Here is an 18,394-nt window from a genome sequence, read left to right as displayed (position 1 = left end):
TTAAAACTGGAACAGGAAACAAGAAAGGTATAAAAAAAGCTCTAAAAAAGAAGTGGAAAAGTAGTAGAAAAGTTTACCAACAGTTAACTCATATGAGAACAGGATATGCAGATAACAGATGCCACTAAAAAAATTGTGTGGAAAGTAAATGTTTACAGAAAGTGAAATGAAAGAGTTGCTAGTCCTCCAAAGTTAAAAATTCAACACATTATTCCACTGCCTAAGAACAGTCAGTGAAAGGTTTTCCTTCACTCCAGTGAGATACATGCCTCTTTTGGTACTTAGTATAAAAATATCTACATCAAACATTCTATGAGCTCTGAACATACTAAAAATGCTTAGAAGTTGTGGTATTTAAAAAAAAAAAAGTTCTTGATAAAAATAATTTTATTTCAATAAATGACACAAAGCAAGCATTACAGTGGTAAGTCTGCTAAAGGCTTTCTCAAAAATACTGTCTTAACTAATTCTGATCTCATATCTCAATTTAAGTAAACTGAGATCAAATTTAAGTCTTTAATGGTTGACAAATGACAGATTTTTTTTGGTGATGTGTAATTAATCATAGTGATAGAAAACAGTCTGATATTTTTTTCCATATGACTTGATGAAAGTTAAATTTTATAGAAAATGTATGGGCTCATATACATAGTTAAGCAATTTGTTCAATAGCTAACACTTCTTTGTAACAGTCCAAAAGCAGCTAATGGAATAAAATTCCCCTTCTTTATTTTATGGGGAGGAATTAGGCAGGAGTGTACATCGTCTCCTTTATCTTTTTCTCAAAGCCTAGAATCCTAGGTTAAGTGGATAAGAGGCAGTAAGTCAGGAAAATAAAATGTTCAGGAACATTTCAATAAACACTTTTATTTAATTATGATATAAATTTTTTTTCTAACTGGAATGTTTCTCTGAAAGTTGAAAAGATTCATGAGTTCTAGAAAGATTCTGACTTTCAAATAAATCATTGCAAATCTGAAATACCAGCTGTAAATTTACAGATTGAGAGAAGCTATCAGTTCATAAAACAATCGAGGTTAACTGGACAATAAACTCTCCAAAATACTTCAAGAAAAAAATCTCATATACCCTAGAAGGACTGTATAATTTTGATGTGAAATAGTAATTTCTACAAGTAAAAAGTTTTAGAGTGTAGAAAGAATTATGCAATTTCTTGCATAAAAAAGTATCCACAGCCAAATTTTCTATAATCTATATCATTCTTATTTCAAATTTTTCTTATATTCAACATCAAATACAAGGTTGGAATGGATATGGAATAAAGAAATCTCCGTACGAAAGTTCAGATACTTTGTATATATCTGCTAAATGGTGTACATCAGCTGATTTAAACATTGTTTGACACTGTCCAGACAAAGTTTCATTTTTTTAAATTACTATACTGCTCCTATATAAGGGGCTGTATAAGAGGGCAACTAAGAGGGCAGCTTTGACTGCTTTCAGTTTCTGATGGCCCTTCTAACATACCATAAACTAACCATATGTCATTATTTTGCTACTTAGGACACGTCATATTCCTAAAGCAACAGTGTAAAACATTGTCTATTACTGACAATGAAGTCATAGTGTAAGGGATGTATTCCAAATTTAACCTCAGAAGTTTGGGAAAAAATCTAATGTTTATGTTGCAGGTATTGTACAAGTCTCTATAAAATCCAGCACATGGTCCCCCAAAGACAAGTTCTTTTTCAAAATACACTCACTTCTTGTAATAATACAAGTTGCCTTGTTATTTAAGTCCATTTTCCACAAAGAGAATGGGAAAACAGAGTGTAAAAGTTGAACTAGCAATTAAGAATTGTGGCTAGCTTTCAAGCCAGCTGTTTAATAACTTCCTCAAACAAACTCTGCTTCCATCATTATGTGCCCTTAGTGGGAAGTCCTGTGCCTATAAGCAACTTAATAATATTCATCTTCTCCTACTCTTGTCCACTGAGGTTTGGGCCCGGATACTTTCAGCTCAACTTATGCTCATTTGACAGTTCACCCCTGAAAGAGTGAGAGGATATCAAACAGCATTTAAGCTAGGCAAAAAGTCCAGAATATGCTAAATACTCTTGATTTTGACTTCAGGCAAACTTAAGGTAGATGAAATGAGATTCCACCTACATGTGAAGGCATCATTTAGCTTTCCCATTTCTTTCTTTCTGGTTATTTACATCAGAATTAAAATAAAATCTTAGCAATGTAAATAAAAATTTGTTTTCTCCCTTATTCTTTATTTTAAAAAATAAATCTCTTTTTTTTATATGTCTAGAGCTTCTCCATGTGAAGCTGAACTTCAGGAATTAGTGCATCAAATTGACATCATGGTAAACAGCAAGAAAGTGGAATGGGAAAGGAAGATGAAAACTTTAGAAGCAAAGATGGATATCCAGGATAAAGAATTAGCAAGTGCCCAAAGCAAACTGGATCAAAAAGGTCAAGAGGTATTTAAGAATATCACATTCTATAAAGAAAGTATTATTCTGGGAGTTAGTTAATAGTATGCTCTAAATGCTCTATAAGGAGACCTGTTTGTTCTATCATGTAAAACATCAAACACCCTTTAAAGGTCATTAATTATCCTAGTGTTTTGCTTTAAAGTGTGCTTCTGTTCTGAAAAGCGATTGTAAAAATGTCATTGAAAGTCTCATATTTCTTCTATTTCCCTAAAGTCTAAATTAAATACTCTCAGTTTAACTGTAAAAAGATAATTTGATGTTTTTTCTAAATGCCAACACTTCTAGTTTCATCAGAAATTTTAAATGGAAATGTACAGTTCAAAAAGTTTCACAAAATTATGTCTTTGTAATTCCTTTTTATACCTGATTTTTATTATTTTACATGATATACTGTCTTTGTATGATCATTTTATTATTAATAGTGAAGATTCTAATTGTATTACCACTTAAACTTACTTATCAAACTGAAAGCCCTGGTGTACCTGATGTTGTCCATACTTCACAGTCTTGTCTGCTGAATATTCATTCAGAAGCATCAGTAAATCTTAGCACAGCATTCAGTTGTAGTTCAAGACATCTGAAGTTAGGTGTTTACACATGGGCATCCTTGTGTTAGCTAGGTGTCCAAACTGCCAGTGGGAGTTTTGAAAATGAAGTAACTCTCCCTAATGAGCAATTAGGAACTTGCCCTTAGTCATTGCAGTCAGAGAAGCCAAGACAGTAATTGGGCTGGTCAATCCTTAAAGCATCAATTTATTTGCCTGTGCAGAGATGTTATCTGAAATATTTTAGCATATCTCACCTAGCTTCCAGCTGCCTCTCCAGAAAAACATAGGTGTCATGTATGCTCTTTGTCATATTTCTCAGATCTCTGTGAAACTCTCAGATAATTCAAGATATCTCAAATGGCACTGTACTTAGGGAGCTGAAATGAGTCTACAGTGTCTCCTGATAATTTTACATAAGTAGTTGAAAGTCATTTATATGATCATATAAGCCATTCAAGCAAAATTTTCACAACGGGGCACAGCAGTTCATTCGTATAGTTGGGTCAGAAGTGCTTTCATTAAATGGTCTTTCATGACAGAGTCATACAGTATTATCATTAAATCATAACATAAGTATACAATGAGATTTTTTACTATAAAATCCCTAACTTGATGTTGATACAATCTGGGTTTGTGGTATTCAGTTTTATTATTGTTACTGAATGAATATATATTTTTAATGTCTATCTTCTTAGATAGATCTTCTAAGTCTTCTTTCAAAGTTTCAAATGACTATTCAAAAAATGACATATTTTGGAACACTTCAGAAAAGGTAAATTTGAATGCTTATTCTAACTGTAGGTGGGACTACTTCGACAGAAACTGGAAGACTTACAGAAAACTAAATACGAAATGGCTCAGAATTATGAAACTCAGCTTCAGGCACTGAAATCTCAAGTAAGAAAAATGTCAGTTTCATTACTTTATGATTGCAGTATAAAGAGCTTATACATGCCTGATGGTATAGATGTACCTTTATGGATTTGGGAAAGATGAATTTTGTCATACAAATGATGATGACTACAGCTTCCTGCCAGGCTCTATTATCATTTCTGTACTGACATTTCCAAACTCTTTGGATGGATTTTGATGTGATTGTGACATCTGTTATGAAGACAGATACTCGATTTCCTGACTTTGGACTAATAACCTAAAACCTCGGTGAATGAAGAAAATAGATAATTAGATTCGTGCTGGTAAGACTCTGATGCACATTAGTAATTTTAAGACTGAAACTGTTGTCGTCATGTCTTTGCTGTAATTTTTTCTGCTTTTAGTTTGCCTAATTTACAGGGATTATTAAAGTGGTCCAATAGCTTGCCATAAGGGAACATAGTATCAAAACTAGAGTAACCTGGATTATTGACATTGGGAATTTGTTTTGGCTTTATTTATTTCAGTGTGCAATTGCAGCCCAGAAAGCCAGTCATATCCTGGCTGCATCAAAAGAAGCGTGGCCAGCAGGGCGAGGGAGGTGATTCTCCCCCTCTACTCCGCTCTCATGAGACCCCACCTGGAGTACTGCGTCCAGCTCTGGGACCCCAGGAAGGACATGGACCTGTTGGAGCGGGTGCAGAGGAGGGCCACAAAAATGATTAGAGGGCTGGAGCACCTACCCTGTGAAGAAAGGCTGAGAGAGTTGGGGTTGTTCAGCCTGGAGAAGAGAAGGCTCTGGGGAGACCTTATAGCAGCCTTCCAGTACTTAAAGGGGGCCTACAGGAAAGATGGAGAGAGACTTTTTACCAGGGCCTGTAGTGACAGGAGAAGGGACAAGGGTTTTAAACTGAAAGAGAGTAGATTTAGATTGGACGTAAGGAAGAATTTTTTTTTTTTATGAGGGTGGTGAAACAGGTTGCCCAGAGAAGCTGTGGATGCCCCATCATTGGAAGTGTTCAAGGTCAGGCTGGACAGGGCTGAGCAGCCTGATCTAGTAAAAGATGTCCCTGCCCATGGCAGGGGGGTTGGAATAGATGATCTTTAAAGGTCCCTTCCAACTCAAACCATTCTATGGTTCTATGATTCTATGATTCTATTTGGCTGTGTTTGCTCTGTGCCTGTACTTTTCTTTCTTCATTATTTTCCACTTCAATCATGAATCTAAATTCTTAGTGAACTTAAGTCTACTCTGTTTCTCAGATTTTAACAAGTTAACATACACAATTCTACATTGTTTTTCCTGCTATTCTACTGTTTCCTTCATTGGATTCTCCTAACAGAGATTTAGGATTCCATTCAATTTCCAATTACTTCCTTGGAAGTAATAAAAAAATTCCAATTATCACACTTATTGTAGAATCATCTTGGATTGCATAAATTGGGTATCATTTTCACTTACCACCCAAATCCATCAAACCAATAAATGTATAGGTTATGTTGTCTTTAATTTATTTTTTCTTTTAGGTATGGAAATTGATTTGGCAAACAGTTCTGAGAGTAAGCAGAGAATGTTTTGGTTGTTATTTAATTAACACTTTTAATCATTTGGGAAAGTAGCTAGAAACAAAAACTTTTATAATTCACACAAATTACAGAAGAAGAAACAACATCTTAGCATGATTATTGAGAAGATAAACATAATACAATGAAAAACGATGTGACTTTTTATGTATAAGTTGTAAGGTACCTTTAGCAATGAAGAACTATCCCCCAAAATATAGCAGATCTCTCTTTTCTCATTCTTTTTCACATTTCCTGCAATATTTTTCACTTCTTAATTTTTTTTATCACATGCTAAAAATGACTGGTTTTATGTTACATGTTGTGGCTAAGAACTTCACTGAAATTGAACTTTCTGAAACTGAAACTCCAGGTCATTTTTCATAAAGATTTTTATTTTGAAGTTGTTAATTACCCTACAAGTGCTTTCCATGGTGTGGTGGGTTGACCCTGGCTGGACTGCAGGTGCCCACCAAAGCTGCTCTATCACTCCCCTCCTCAGCTGGACAGGGGAGAGAAAATTATGACGAAAGGCTCATGGGTCGAGATAAGGACAGGGAGAGATCACTCAGCAATTACCGTCACGGGCAAAACAGACTCTACTTGGGGAAATTAACTCACTCTATTGCCAATCAAATGAGAGTAGGGTAATGAGAAATAAACCCAAATCTTAAAACGCCTTCCCTCCATCCCCCCCTTCTTCCTGGGCTTAATTCACTCCTGATTTTCTCTACCTCCTCCTCCCGAGCAGCACAGGGCAACGGGGAATGGGGGTTGCGGTCAGTTCATCACACATTGTCTCTGCCGCTCCTTCTTCCTCAGAGGGAGGACTCCTCACACTCTTCCCCTGCTCCAGCGTGGGGTCCCTCCCACAGGAGACAGTCCTCCACAAACTTCTCCAATGTGAGTCCTTCCCACGGGCTGCAGTTCTTCACTAACTGCTCCAGCATGGGTCCCTTCCACGGGGTGCAGTCCTTCAGGAACAGACTGCTCCAGCGTGGGTCCCCCACAGGGTCACAAGTCCTGCCAGAAAACCTGCTCCAGCGTGGGCTCCTCTCTCTCCATGAGTCCACAGGTCCTGCCAGGAGCCTGCTCCAGTGCAGGCTTCCCACAGGGTCACAGCCTCCTTCGGGCACATCCACCTGCTCTGGCATGGGGTCCTCCATGGGCTGCAGGTGGATATCTGCTCCACCGTGGACCTCCATGGGCTGCAGGGGGACAGCCTGCCTCACCATGGTCTTCATCACGGGCTGCAGGGGAATCTCTGCTCCAGCGCCTGGAGCACCTCCTCCTCCTCCTTCTTCACAGACCTTGATGTCTGTAGAGTTGTTTCTCTCACATATTCTCACTCCTCTCTCCTGGCTGCTGTTGCACAGGCTTTTTTCCCCCCCTTCTTAAATATGTTATCCCAGAGGCACTACCACCATCACTGGTTGGCTCTGCCTTGGCCAGCAGTGGGTCCATCTTGGAGCTGGTTGGCATTGGCTCTGTTGGACATGGGGGAAGCTTCTAGCAGCTTCTCACAGAAGCCACCCCTGTAGCCCCCCCACTACCAAAACCTTGCCACACAAACCCAGTACACATGGGCAAATACAATCTGTTTTCTCTTTGTGTTTTTTTAAAGAATCTGTCAGTTCCTAACCTGCAAGCTTCTCTCTGTAAACCTGGTTGTACTTCTTGCCAAGATTCTCCTTTTTAGTTACCACTCAGACCACTGAACCTTTCTTTGAGTTTCCTAATTGCTTCTCCTTTTATCTTTATGCAGCAAGTTTGGATTTCTAGCTCTTAAGAATATACATCACTTTCCCAATCTATGCCTCCAAACATTTCATTCTCTTTCAGTCATACTATTTATTTAACCAAAGGTTCCAGCACTGATGCCATTTGCATTTTATTTTCCGATTCCCATTCCTCCCCTTTCACCAAACCCCTCCAGTATCCATTGACTGAAGAAGGAAACTGCTAAGTGCCTAAGTTAGGAGGCCTGCCTAGATTCTGTAAGTGATAAAGAGAAAGTTTGCCTGTCAGAACAATTCCAAGCACCTATGCTTGACAGTAGGACTATCCCACTCTGCTCCTCTAGCTTTCACTACGTCTCTTTATTGAGTTTCTTTCTTAAATTACAGTGCTGCAGTGTCTACAATAGAATGACTTGAATGTCCCGATTCTCAGCTGCACAAACTCATATCTAAAATATAGAGCTTCCCTGACAATATTAATCTTTGCCTTATCTCCTTTGTCTCCCTTCTTTTGGTCTTATCCTCACTTGAAAGTTATACCTCCTTCTACACTGTATAATCTTAAGAGCTACAATTTAGTTTTGCACAAATGGTGTGAGTGTTACTATTTACCAGTAGCATTGTATCTTTCTCTGCAGAGGTATTCTTAAAATCCCTCCCAATTTTTGTTCCTTCTTAATCTTGGTAGAAATAGAAAGGATCGCTTTTTCTAGCTCTAAGAATGCTAGGCTATTCAGAACAAATTTCTCTCTGATATACTGCTTCTGTGGTCCTCAGTGCTTTTTACGCTTGCTGTTGATAAAAGCAGCTGTTTAATGAGCAACATTCCCACTGAATTGATTGTGTGCCTGTCGAATGCAGTAAAACCTGTATTTTTCTTGTATTAGGGAAATAATTCCTACTCTGTAACCTGAAACTCTTAGGCCACACTGCTGCACTCACTCAAATGTACAACATTTTGTCATAGTTAAATAGCAAAAACTTTAGGGGTTCATCTTCATTACTTTCTTCCTTTGTTTTTTTCTATATTAATGTTTAGTAGTTACTCTCATTTTGAAAATGACAGAAATCCCTCAGCAAAAGAACAAGAATCCATTCTTATTCTAAGTACTTTAGCAACTAGTCGCCTCACTTAGACATTTAAAAGCTAGATGGCTACACCTGAGCTACCTCAGGCTCACTATAGAATCAGTGGAGGGAAATGGACACCCCTAGAATATTATTCATGTCAGTGTATGATGAGAATTTAAGATAGCTGAAATGACTAAGCATTTGGAGGCAGCTTTTTCTAATGCAGAGTAGCTCAGACTTGGATGTCTAACTTTCAGAAATCTAAACTTAGATAAATTCTACCCCAGAACTCACTAAAATGCCTCATTTTTTTTTTTTTTACTTGTACAACATGCAAATAGAACAATTTAGCTCTTATTTTTAAAGCAAATATCTAGCATTAAATGGAAAGATTCCTGGCTTTTAGTCTAGTTTCCGGTCATGATAACATCCAGACTATAATCTGTCTGAAATATCCTACTTTCATTAAATAAATCTAATATTCAAACTAAATTTTCTCATTTTGGCCATTCTGTTCCATTTTAGACTGATTTGCTGAAGTGTTGGATCCTGTATTTCCTAGCCTTCTTAGCATGAACAGTCTAATACCTGTCTTCATCTGAGTTTGCTCTTACCGGGCAGTTCACATATGCCATAATATATTCAAGAGCAAAACTCCTGTTATTTGAAAAAGGATATCTTTGTTCCAAAGGCAATGAGTTCCATGTTGTTTGAGCCTGGATAATCTGACCCATTTAAAATATTTTATCTTAACTGTGTTCTTCGGCAAGGTCAATTTCAAATATAGGCAGTTTCTGTGCAAGACTTTTGATTTCGTGTTGAAGGTGATATCTCAGCTCTGTAAGTTCATGTTACAGGATTTCTATTCAGAAATTCCAAGTTGGTCAAATCTATCCCTGGACCTCCTCATTTCATGAAACTTTCTAGTCTAGGACAATCTATCTTCTGGTCATCTTTTCAATTCTTTTTTGCTGTTCCATATTATGACTTCCCAAAATAATCTCAAATGCCTCTAGGAAGTTTCCAGATGATTTTTTAACTCCAGTTTCTGTTCTGTTTCTTTTCTGGACTTCTTTGGCCATCTTTGTTATCTGCACAGACCTCAATTGCTCATTCCAGGTTGGTTCAATAGGATTCTATTCCATTTCCAATTACTTCCTTGGAAGTAATTTCTTTTCCAGACAGTAGTTCACTTGAACAGTTAACAAAAATCTGAGATTTTATGGATTTTGTTTGGTTAGACGAAGAACTTTATGTTAGAGTCAGAATTTTTTGAGTGAAGCTGTATTTATTACAGAGAAAGTAAACCATCATATATACCTGAATTTAAAGGAACAAAACAACAAGAGACATGATCAGTATTCATAGTTGTAAGCTTCTTTTCTACTCAACATCCTTCGCAAAGTTCTTTCATTCGGCTTCCCTCAAGACCATATTTCTAGTGTTTCCTTTGTCAATATCCTTGGTTTTCCTTTTTTTTCAAGACCAGATGTACATATCTCTACCAGACAATGTCAGTTTGCTGTATCAATCCTGTTAACGGCCACTAGCCCCTTGGCTCGTGTAGTACAGCTAACAGTTGATCAGAGTGGCCATTTTTCTGAAGAGGCTGGTACCTTCTGAAGAGGCTGGTACTTCTACTGGTACTTTCCCTTCTCTGCCTCCAACTCCTTTGCCTCTGACTCCTAAGCCATGCTGTCATGGTAAGATCAATAGGCACAACAGTATTTAGTGTGTAATTCTCATAGGCACTCTTTGGTACTTAATGATTCCGGAAGAATGCAATCATTGCATACGTAACATTTCAATAATTTTCATGATAAAAAAGAAACACGCAAATTTAAAATACGTTAATGATAATCCTTCATTCTGGCTAGTGAAGCACCCTTTAATAATGTCAACACAAGATGGCAGTAAACAAGTATATAACATTTCATATAAACATTGTAGAGGAAATGACACTATGGGTAACAGTGCCATAAAGAATTTCAGCAGAATTAAGTAGCTGTCAAATGAATCTGTCTGAACAGTTAGTTAACATTTATGTGAGAGCTTAGTCTTGTTCATCTCTAAGAAATTAACTTTATTAATTGATTCTTTGTTAGATTGATTAAATATTTAGAACGCTGAAGCCGCAGTTGGCGATTCTAGTTTAAAGAAAACTTTGGCCATGTGGTCATCTTTGATAGATTCTGCATGTTCAACTCTGCTTTCATTTTTAGTTTTCAAAGTTGACACATAGTTATGAAAAGCTACAGTCACATCAGTTAAAACAAAAAAAGCTTGAAAGTAGAGAAAAATACGAGGAAAGCCTGGAGACATCATCTGAACTGAGCAATTTGTACAAGAAACTGGAGGTAAGAATACTATTATATTCTAATTTTAATATGCCTTTAGAACTAATTTGTGGTTTACAGTTGTAAACTTTAATTTCCTGGTAATTCTACAAAAATTATATAATTTTCGTGCTCTGGCAAGAAAAGGTGCATAGTTTAATATTCAGGTTTTGTTCTTTTATCCAAGTTTTATTAGTGTTTTTAGTAGTTTTATGGGTTAATATAGATAATTTTCTTCATAAGTGTAACTATAAATAACTTTTACTTTTTTCCTGATTAATATATGTGTACTGGATAATATAATCTGTTGAAGCATGAGAGCTTTTACATATGCAGGATACTGTCATCTAGTACCTACCATTAATTCAAGTTTTATAGACAACTTTGACCATGTAGGGCTAGACAGAAAAAGGATTTAAGATTGGAAAACTGTTTGTTATACACATATCTTGTCAGCACCCATGTGCCTGAGGCAATCCACAACCTTGACCTCAGTACCTAGTTTCCGTAGGTAACACACGAGGAAGGATTAGGCACTTAAAAATACTTTTCATAGAATCCAGCATACTGAGTGGGGGCTAGATACTATGAGATGCTAAGGACAGGATTCAGTCATATTCCCTACCCCTCTGGACACAGAATGGATTTTAGCCAATTTATTCTTGGATACAGGAAGATACTGATTTCTGATTATAATTCCCAGCCTTGACTTCTCAGAGTTAGAAGTTACTTTACGATCTGTGGGATAATCAAATATTTATTGGGCCAACAGGAGAGTTAGCCAGCACAGAGAACTGTCATATAGAGAGTGTGCCTCCAAGTGCCTCCTTCTCCCCAAATACTCTTCTGGCTACATTCACTGGTGCAGAAACTGATATCCAGTCTCATTTCTTATAACTAAGTGATGTAATCTCTAGCTGTACTGATTTTTGCTTCTTCTTTTTTTTTTTATCCAATAAATTTTCTGGTATCCTGTGCAAGGTGAAACACCTTCAAAAGGAAGAATTCCAGAGCCTGTGAAAAATAACATTTGTTTGTTAGGTAGAAAATTAACATGGGAAGATTCTGGTTCAGATTCTGTCTGGAGAGAAGATTATTAAACTGACTCTTCCACATATGGGGAGAACAGTCTAACCACTAGTCTGATGAAGCATAGGAGGATCACAAGAAAAGTCACATTTTCTCTGGCCATCCTTTGTAAAAAGCATAATAAAGTAGTATGTGCTTCAAGCGTTTACTAAACTGGGTCCTGTAGGGAAAGTAAGCAGAGGAATACCAGTTGAAAGTGTGAGCTAGATGCTAAGCATTGTGAAGACTTACAGGCTTATGATGTAGATTTATATAGATATAGATTACTTAGACACTTTGAGAACTTTACAACCAAAACTTTAAGATCTAATAGATTTTAAGTACTTTCATACTTAAGCTGCAATGAAGAAGGGTTTTAGGATCTTTATTTTGGACTTGCCTATCTTCTATGTTATTCTGTAAAATATAGGACTAACTTCTGTGACCTTCTTTTGACTGTTCCTACATAACAGGACACATCCTAGACACATCCTAGCTCTACACAATGTTGCTGTCTTTTCCATATGGAAGAGTCCTTACCATCAGAAAAGCTACTATGCTTTGGACTGCAGCATAGCTGCCAACATCTGCTACTACAAGAATAATAAATGGATTATACATCTATCGTTGACTAAATATATCACTACTGTGAAACTGTCTGATCCAGCTAATTTGAGAATGACCTTATTCAAGAATAAAATGTGAAAATAATGTAACACAATGCTATAATTTGATTAATTATGCAGTATGAAAAATGAGTGCTTGGAATATATTCAGCAAATTCTAGTATTCAGGAAATAATTACTGTGTTGAAAATCTACTAAGCTCAGCAGTGCTTTAGTAAGGCCTTGAACCTGCAGTCCTCATTAAGTAGTCTGAAACTCCATTTGTATCACATTTTATAACATGGGAAGATGTTTATTGGTTTAAAATGCCAAAGCAGATATTAGGAAAGCTATAAGAGAAGATTTGTATTAGTCCATGTTGGAAAGCATTCAATTTTGTTTCAGTAGCAAATAAAATCTTATTTTTTAAAATTTGGGGAATATGCCAGTTTAGGATAATCATAAAAAATCATCTATCAACATTTCCATTGTGAAAAAGGAAGTTCTCATAACAGCTTATAAGTATTATAGTTTTCACTATATAAAACAGTATACTGTTATTTTGCTAATTCTTCAAACTAAAAGAGCAACGACTCTAGTAACTGGAGTTCTACTTATTTTGTAGGGTACTGCCTTTAAAGTCTAGTTGTGAACATATAAGATCTGGTATGATTTAAGAGCAAATTCAGTTGATTCCCTGCTGATTACTCTACTTGACACTGATAGAAATTTAAAGTCACAGGAACTACCCTCTAATAAAATGGGTGTATTATAGTCATAATGCTAAGATCTACAGCAATGGAAGTGATTTAAAATATTTTATCATTTTTATTCAATGATTATGTTTACTGCCCAATTTTTCCAGATTAACAGCCCTTAAGACTGGATTTTTTCGGGGGGTGGGGGTGGGGTGGCTGGATGGCTGGCTTACATCCTTGTTCTGTTTCTCCTCTTTCCAAAATTAGGGAAAGATTATGTGTTAATTAAAAAAACAGACTTTTCTTAGAACTATACAAATTATGAAGTTATTTAGATTAAGGAAAAAAGTTATTTTCCCTGTGTTTACTAGCCTTGTTTTGCTGTTTTTCAGGAATTTAAGGCAAAATCAAGAGAATGGGATAAGAAGGGGACAATCTGCCAAAATTATCTTGTTTATTTAGATGCTCAACAAAAAATATTGTCCGAGAAATGTAATTTATTTCAGGTAAAATACCTACCTTCCTGCTTTAGGAAGAAAATGAGCTGTTAGCTCAGCTAGAGTTATTTTAACTTTATGTAAAAAATCTGACCACCACGAAGCTTATAGCGCATCTGACAATACATGGATATATTGGTAGTGAATACATTGCTTTAGGTAAGGCAGACCCATACTGCAAGATCTAATGATACATACAGTTATTTTAATTTTATTTTTCTCATGAAAATGAGAAAATGAATAAGTATCATGATGAAAATCACAATATTTCTGATTAAAAAACACTGCAAAAAGCAGTGCATGTTCCTTTTTACTTTTTTAAGTATACTGTGGAGATACTTTTATCTTCTATGCTATTTACTAATATGGAATTAATTGTGATAACAAGTTATTGAAAAGTATCTTACCAAGTAAGTAATACATGCCATTACTATGTTGATTCAACTATAAAGTTCCTTCAAATCTGATAGCCCTCATTTTTTTGAAGATCATAAATATATATGAATATAATTTATGCAGAAAAATGAATTTCTATATGCTACTCCAAAATCACACTTGGAGTTGTTTGTTGGATCACTTATCCCTTTTTTATCATATTTTTCAGCTTTCAAGTTACCATTCAGTCCTTGGTTGACTTTGTGATTCTTTTTTACTTGCCAATTTGCTTATTGATCTAGCATATTTTTATTTTTTTAATTCCTTCTAATCCAGAACAAAATATTGATTTAATGATGTCTTGATGACCTATCCTACTCTAAAAAAAAATTAGAAAATAATTTACAAATTAACCGGGCCACAAGGCAGCTCGAAAATTAAGTAAGGGGACGCCAATTATGTTGCTGACTGGTAATCCCCTTTTCCACTGTTACTAAGCTCATTGGATCTTAATCTAGTGAAACACTTTCTTAACAATTCTTCTGAGACTCTTTACCCATATCCAGAGTTTCCAAGGATGACAGTTAAGTTTTGTTTATAGATGCTGAAAGCATTATATTGCAACTATTGAACTTCCATACAAATGTGTTAAAAAAGCAAGGCTTTGACTAGACAAAACTACTGACTGATGCATGTTGATTGTGTAGTTAGACAAGTCAAAATAGAGTACTCAAGGTGATAATCCACATTTTTCTGTTGAGGCTTACATCACTGCCATCAGCGAACGTTCTTTGAAGACAATTTTCTTCACAACTGTAACATAACACCGACTAGTTTATTAAATAGAAGTCTGATGGACTGTTACCCCTTAACTGTTTCAAAAGCATTAATTGGTCCTGTGTCTTTGTCTCAAATTCCTCTTTTGTGAGGTCTTTGATTTCCAGCTGGAGTCTTGCACTATATTTTTCACAGGATGCTTTGGCATTTTGGTGTGTCAGACTCCATAACTTAGATGTCAGAGGGACCTTAATTTATTATCTATAGAAATTAAACTTACCTGCAAATTTCTTTGGCTTTTTATTTGATATGTAGCCAGTGGTCAGTTCTGCTTAGGTGTTCAGCCAACACAAATTATGGGAACATAGTCAATGACGTCAAAAACTGTCTAAAGCATGCCTTTTTGCAGTCCTTATCAATGAAATATGGTATTTGTAACCCTATTTATTTTTAATATACATTTTCTTGCTCAACTTGATCTCTGCACATGATACATGGTTTCAGGTTGTATTTTGTTGTCATTTGCCAGCTAATTCTCAGTCTTCTGAAAGATTACTGCTGCTTGTTAATCTCCCAGTAGAGGGATCCATGTGGATAATTTTTTAAACAGCAAAAACAGTTACCATAGTAATTATGCTTCTTCACGATGCTTGTAAATTCACAAATACTGGCAATACCAATTTTCTGAAGTTTTGGTTTTAGGATTTTAATTAGTACAAGAAACTGAATGGAGTGTGGGACTCTGCAGAATGTGCGAATAATTCTTCCCCAGGTTTAAGGATAATGATATCAAAGAAGTACAGTTACTGTAGTAACTGAGCTGTTTATACATGAACTATGTAATGCTAGTGCTCTAGTCAAAGGTTAATATCTATCCTGAGGCACACACACACAAGTCCTACTGAGTTCAATGAACCAAAGAAGAACATTTCTCTCAAATTATTTTTTATCGGTAACTGCTTTGAGTAGGTCATCATAATCACCTTTTTCACATTTGGGGCTAATTAACATTAAGTGCTAGGGAAATACACAGCAGAGGAGAAAAATCCTTGAAAAAATTCTGTGCCCTTGAAAGTTTCTGAAACATTTCTCTTACTGAGGGCAAAGAACTTGAGACTAAAAAAAGGAAGTGGAAGTATCCTTTAGAGAAGTAATGCAAACTGGTCCAATTGTGCCATCTTTTCTAAGCAAATACTGGTGAAAATGGAAATAGCTTCATGATTTTAGTAGTAATGGTTTGGTCCTAACAATTTACATACAATTATTGAATTTATTTTAAAAGATTTTCTTGTTTTATAGAAGCAGACCCAGAATTATCAATTCCAAATAAGCAATAAGAAACAAAACCAAGAAGAGGTAATTACCTATGGCCAGCCCAAAAGTGAAAAGGACGAGGTGATTATTGAAAAGCTAAAGGCAATTGTGAATGAAATAGCAATAAACAAGAATAAACTAGAAGAGGAAAATCTGAAACTCCGGGAGGATATAAAAATGTACCAAAACCAGTGCCAGGTAGTAATAGTTTTTCTTTTTCATGATGACTGTGGAATTAATGTTGGAGCATGAATTACTTAGAAGTATACTTTAAAAAGTTGTACTGAGATGCCTGTATAAAAGATCTGAATGTTAGGTATATTCTTTGAAGGAACACAGAATGAGCTGTGAACAGTACAATTTTTTGAGTAACACTTAAAGAGAAAACAGAAATATGTTTGATATGTAAGTAGTATATTTTATTCTTGTCTGTTTATCTAGGGTTTTATAACTTTTCTATATCCGTAGCATCTACAGGAACTTAGCCTTGTTCACTTGGTTCCTTGTATATAAATTACTGCTATGAAATCTCTTTATCTGATTTACACCTTGTTGTACACTGTGCCATATAGCTAGTAAATAAGTATGTAGAAAAGTGTATGGTATACTTTATTATTGAGAGAAGATTTTGCAGCCAATGAATTTTTAAGTTGCCAGCCATTTGAAGAACCATCAGTTTTTATCTTATCCCTAATGTAACGTTTTTCAACATAGCACTGATCTATGAAGACAGCCATTTGGGCCTCTTCCTTTGGTAGTGATATATGAGTTCTGACAAGATTGAGATAATACAAGATCTTTACAGCCTTTTTTATTAGCTATGTTTGAAACAGATCAGGAATGAGATTCTCGTTGCTGTTTTTTTCAGGTAACATATATAAATTATGCTTTTGCTTATTTATTTAAGCACTTCAAGGTTCAGTAATATATTGAGTGGCTTACAGTGACTTCAACTCTTTATGGAGAAAGATAATCTACTTCTGTTTACAGACAACCTCGCAGAGTTATAACTTCATATGCAATATACTTATATAGAAATTAACATATATATATGTGGTGGAGGTTAATTTCAGGTATTGTCAGAACAGCCAAGTTTAGCACGTGTTGTTTATACATTTCATTTGCACATTAGTTCACTGAGTCATTTGCCTGTATAAAAGTTATTGGTATACAAGCAAAAACCTCTGTTTTGGGGCCTGTTAAAAAGGCTGCCATGAAAAGTACTGGGACTAGAATATGGAGTGGAACAAATCAAAGTGGAGGGGGAGGTGCTAATCTCTTCTCCCTGGTACCCAGTGATAGGATGCATGGGAATGGTTCAAAGCTGCTCCAGGGGAGGTTTAAACTGGACATAAGGAAGCATTTCTTTACCAAGAGAGTGGTCAAACACTGGAAGAGGCTTCCTAGAGAGGTGGTCGATGCCCCAAGCCTGTCAGTGTTTAAGAGGCATTTGGACAATGCCCTTAATAACATGCTTTAACTTTTGGTCAGCCCTGAAGTGGTCAGGCAGTTGGACTAGATACTCATTGTAGGTCCCTTCCAACTGGAATAGCCTAGCCTATCCTATCCTATCCTATCCTATCCTATCCTATCCTATCCTATCCTGTCTTATGGCAATTGGAGCAGGTGGATAGATACGGTACGACAGAGTAGATGTCATTGTGCTGTAGCCTTTTAAGAAAATCTTCAAGCAAGAGGATTTTTGGAATCGTGTGAATAGAATACAGGAGCTGTAGGAAGCACTGAAGACATTTTAAGTAGAAGTGGAGCTAGATGTACATAACATTATCAGCTAAAAGGCAGAAAGTTGCAGAATAACTGTGCTGGTGGTGTGGAATACTGCTGTGTTAGTTAGAAAAGCCGCATTTGCAAATAGCTGCAGAAGGGAAACACTGATGTAAAGTCAATGTATGATGAAAACACGTAGCTCAGAGAAAATATTTTTTTAGGAATGTCTGTGTGAGAAAGAAGGAAGTGCAAGGCCTGTTGTCAGCCAGAAGAAGTAAGCAGGTTTGCATGAAGGAGTGCTAGGTGGAGGATGGGAATAGTTGGACCTGATGTGGGTAAAGGAGGGAGGAGTAGATGGGAATCTTGGTGGGGAGAAGGCTGATGGCAACGGCAGCAAGGCTGGTATTGTGCCTCATATATCTTCTATGCCTATGATCATTTCATGTCTGCTTCTAAATATTTTTCTCATACTACTAATTAGCAAGGAAACAGTGATAAACTGAAATGTATGTAAGACCAATTTGTTGGCTGTACAGAAAATATGAACTTTAGAAGATCCAAACTGAGACTGCAGACTATTTCTCTACCTTGTGAATGGTCTGACAAACTTAATTGCAGCCATACATGAGAGGCAGCCTGAAAACATCACACAGGAAGCTTGGTTCTTGGAAAGTCTGCATTAAGTCAGCTGCTGGACACTAATTTACATAGAAATGCAGCATATAATTGTATTAAAA

At 36.2% G+C, this 18,394-nt stretch overlaps 1 protein-coding gene across 1 annotated transcript in view; it reads left to right on the top strand.

The window, feature by feature from the left end:
- The window catches only part of DEUP1 (deuterosome assembly protein 1), a 46,582-nt gene that overhangs the window by 7,711 nt on the left and 20,477 nt on the right, over positions 1 to 18,394 (top strand). The window contains exons 2-6 of the mRNA XM_076328316.1: positions 2,279 to 2,450; positions 3,815 to 3,910; positions 10,482 to 10,616; positions 13,359 to 13,472; positions 15,915 to 16,127. Of these exons, the coding sequence (XP_076184431.1) occupies positions 2,279 to 2,450; positions 3,815 to 3,910; positions 10,482 to 10,616; positions 13,359 to 13,472; positions 15,915 to 16,127 (730 nt within the window). The remainder of the gene's footprint in view (positions 1 to 2,278; positions 2,451 to 3,814; positions 3,911 to 10,481; positions 10,617 to 13,358; positions 13,473 to 15,914; positions 16,128 to 18,394) is intronic.

Source organism: Aptenodytes patagonicus, chromosome 1 (assembly GCF_965638725.1).
Source record: "Aptenodytes patagonicus chromosome 1, bAptPat1.pri.cur, whole genome shotgun sequence".
Taxonomy (NCBI): domain Eukaryota; kingdom Metazoa; phylum Chordata; class Aves; order Sphenisciformes; family Spheniscidae; genus Aptenodytes; species Aptenodytes patagonicus.
This window is presented reverse-complemented; position numbering and strand designations above follow the sequence as displayed.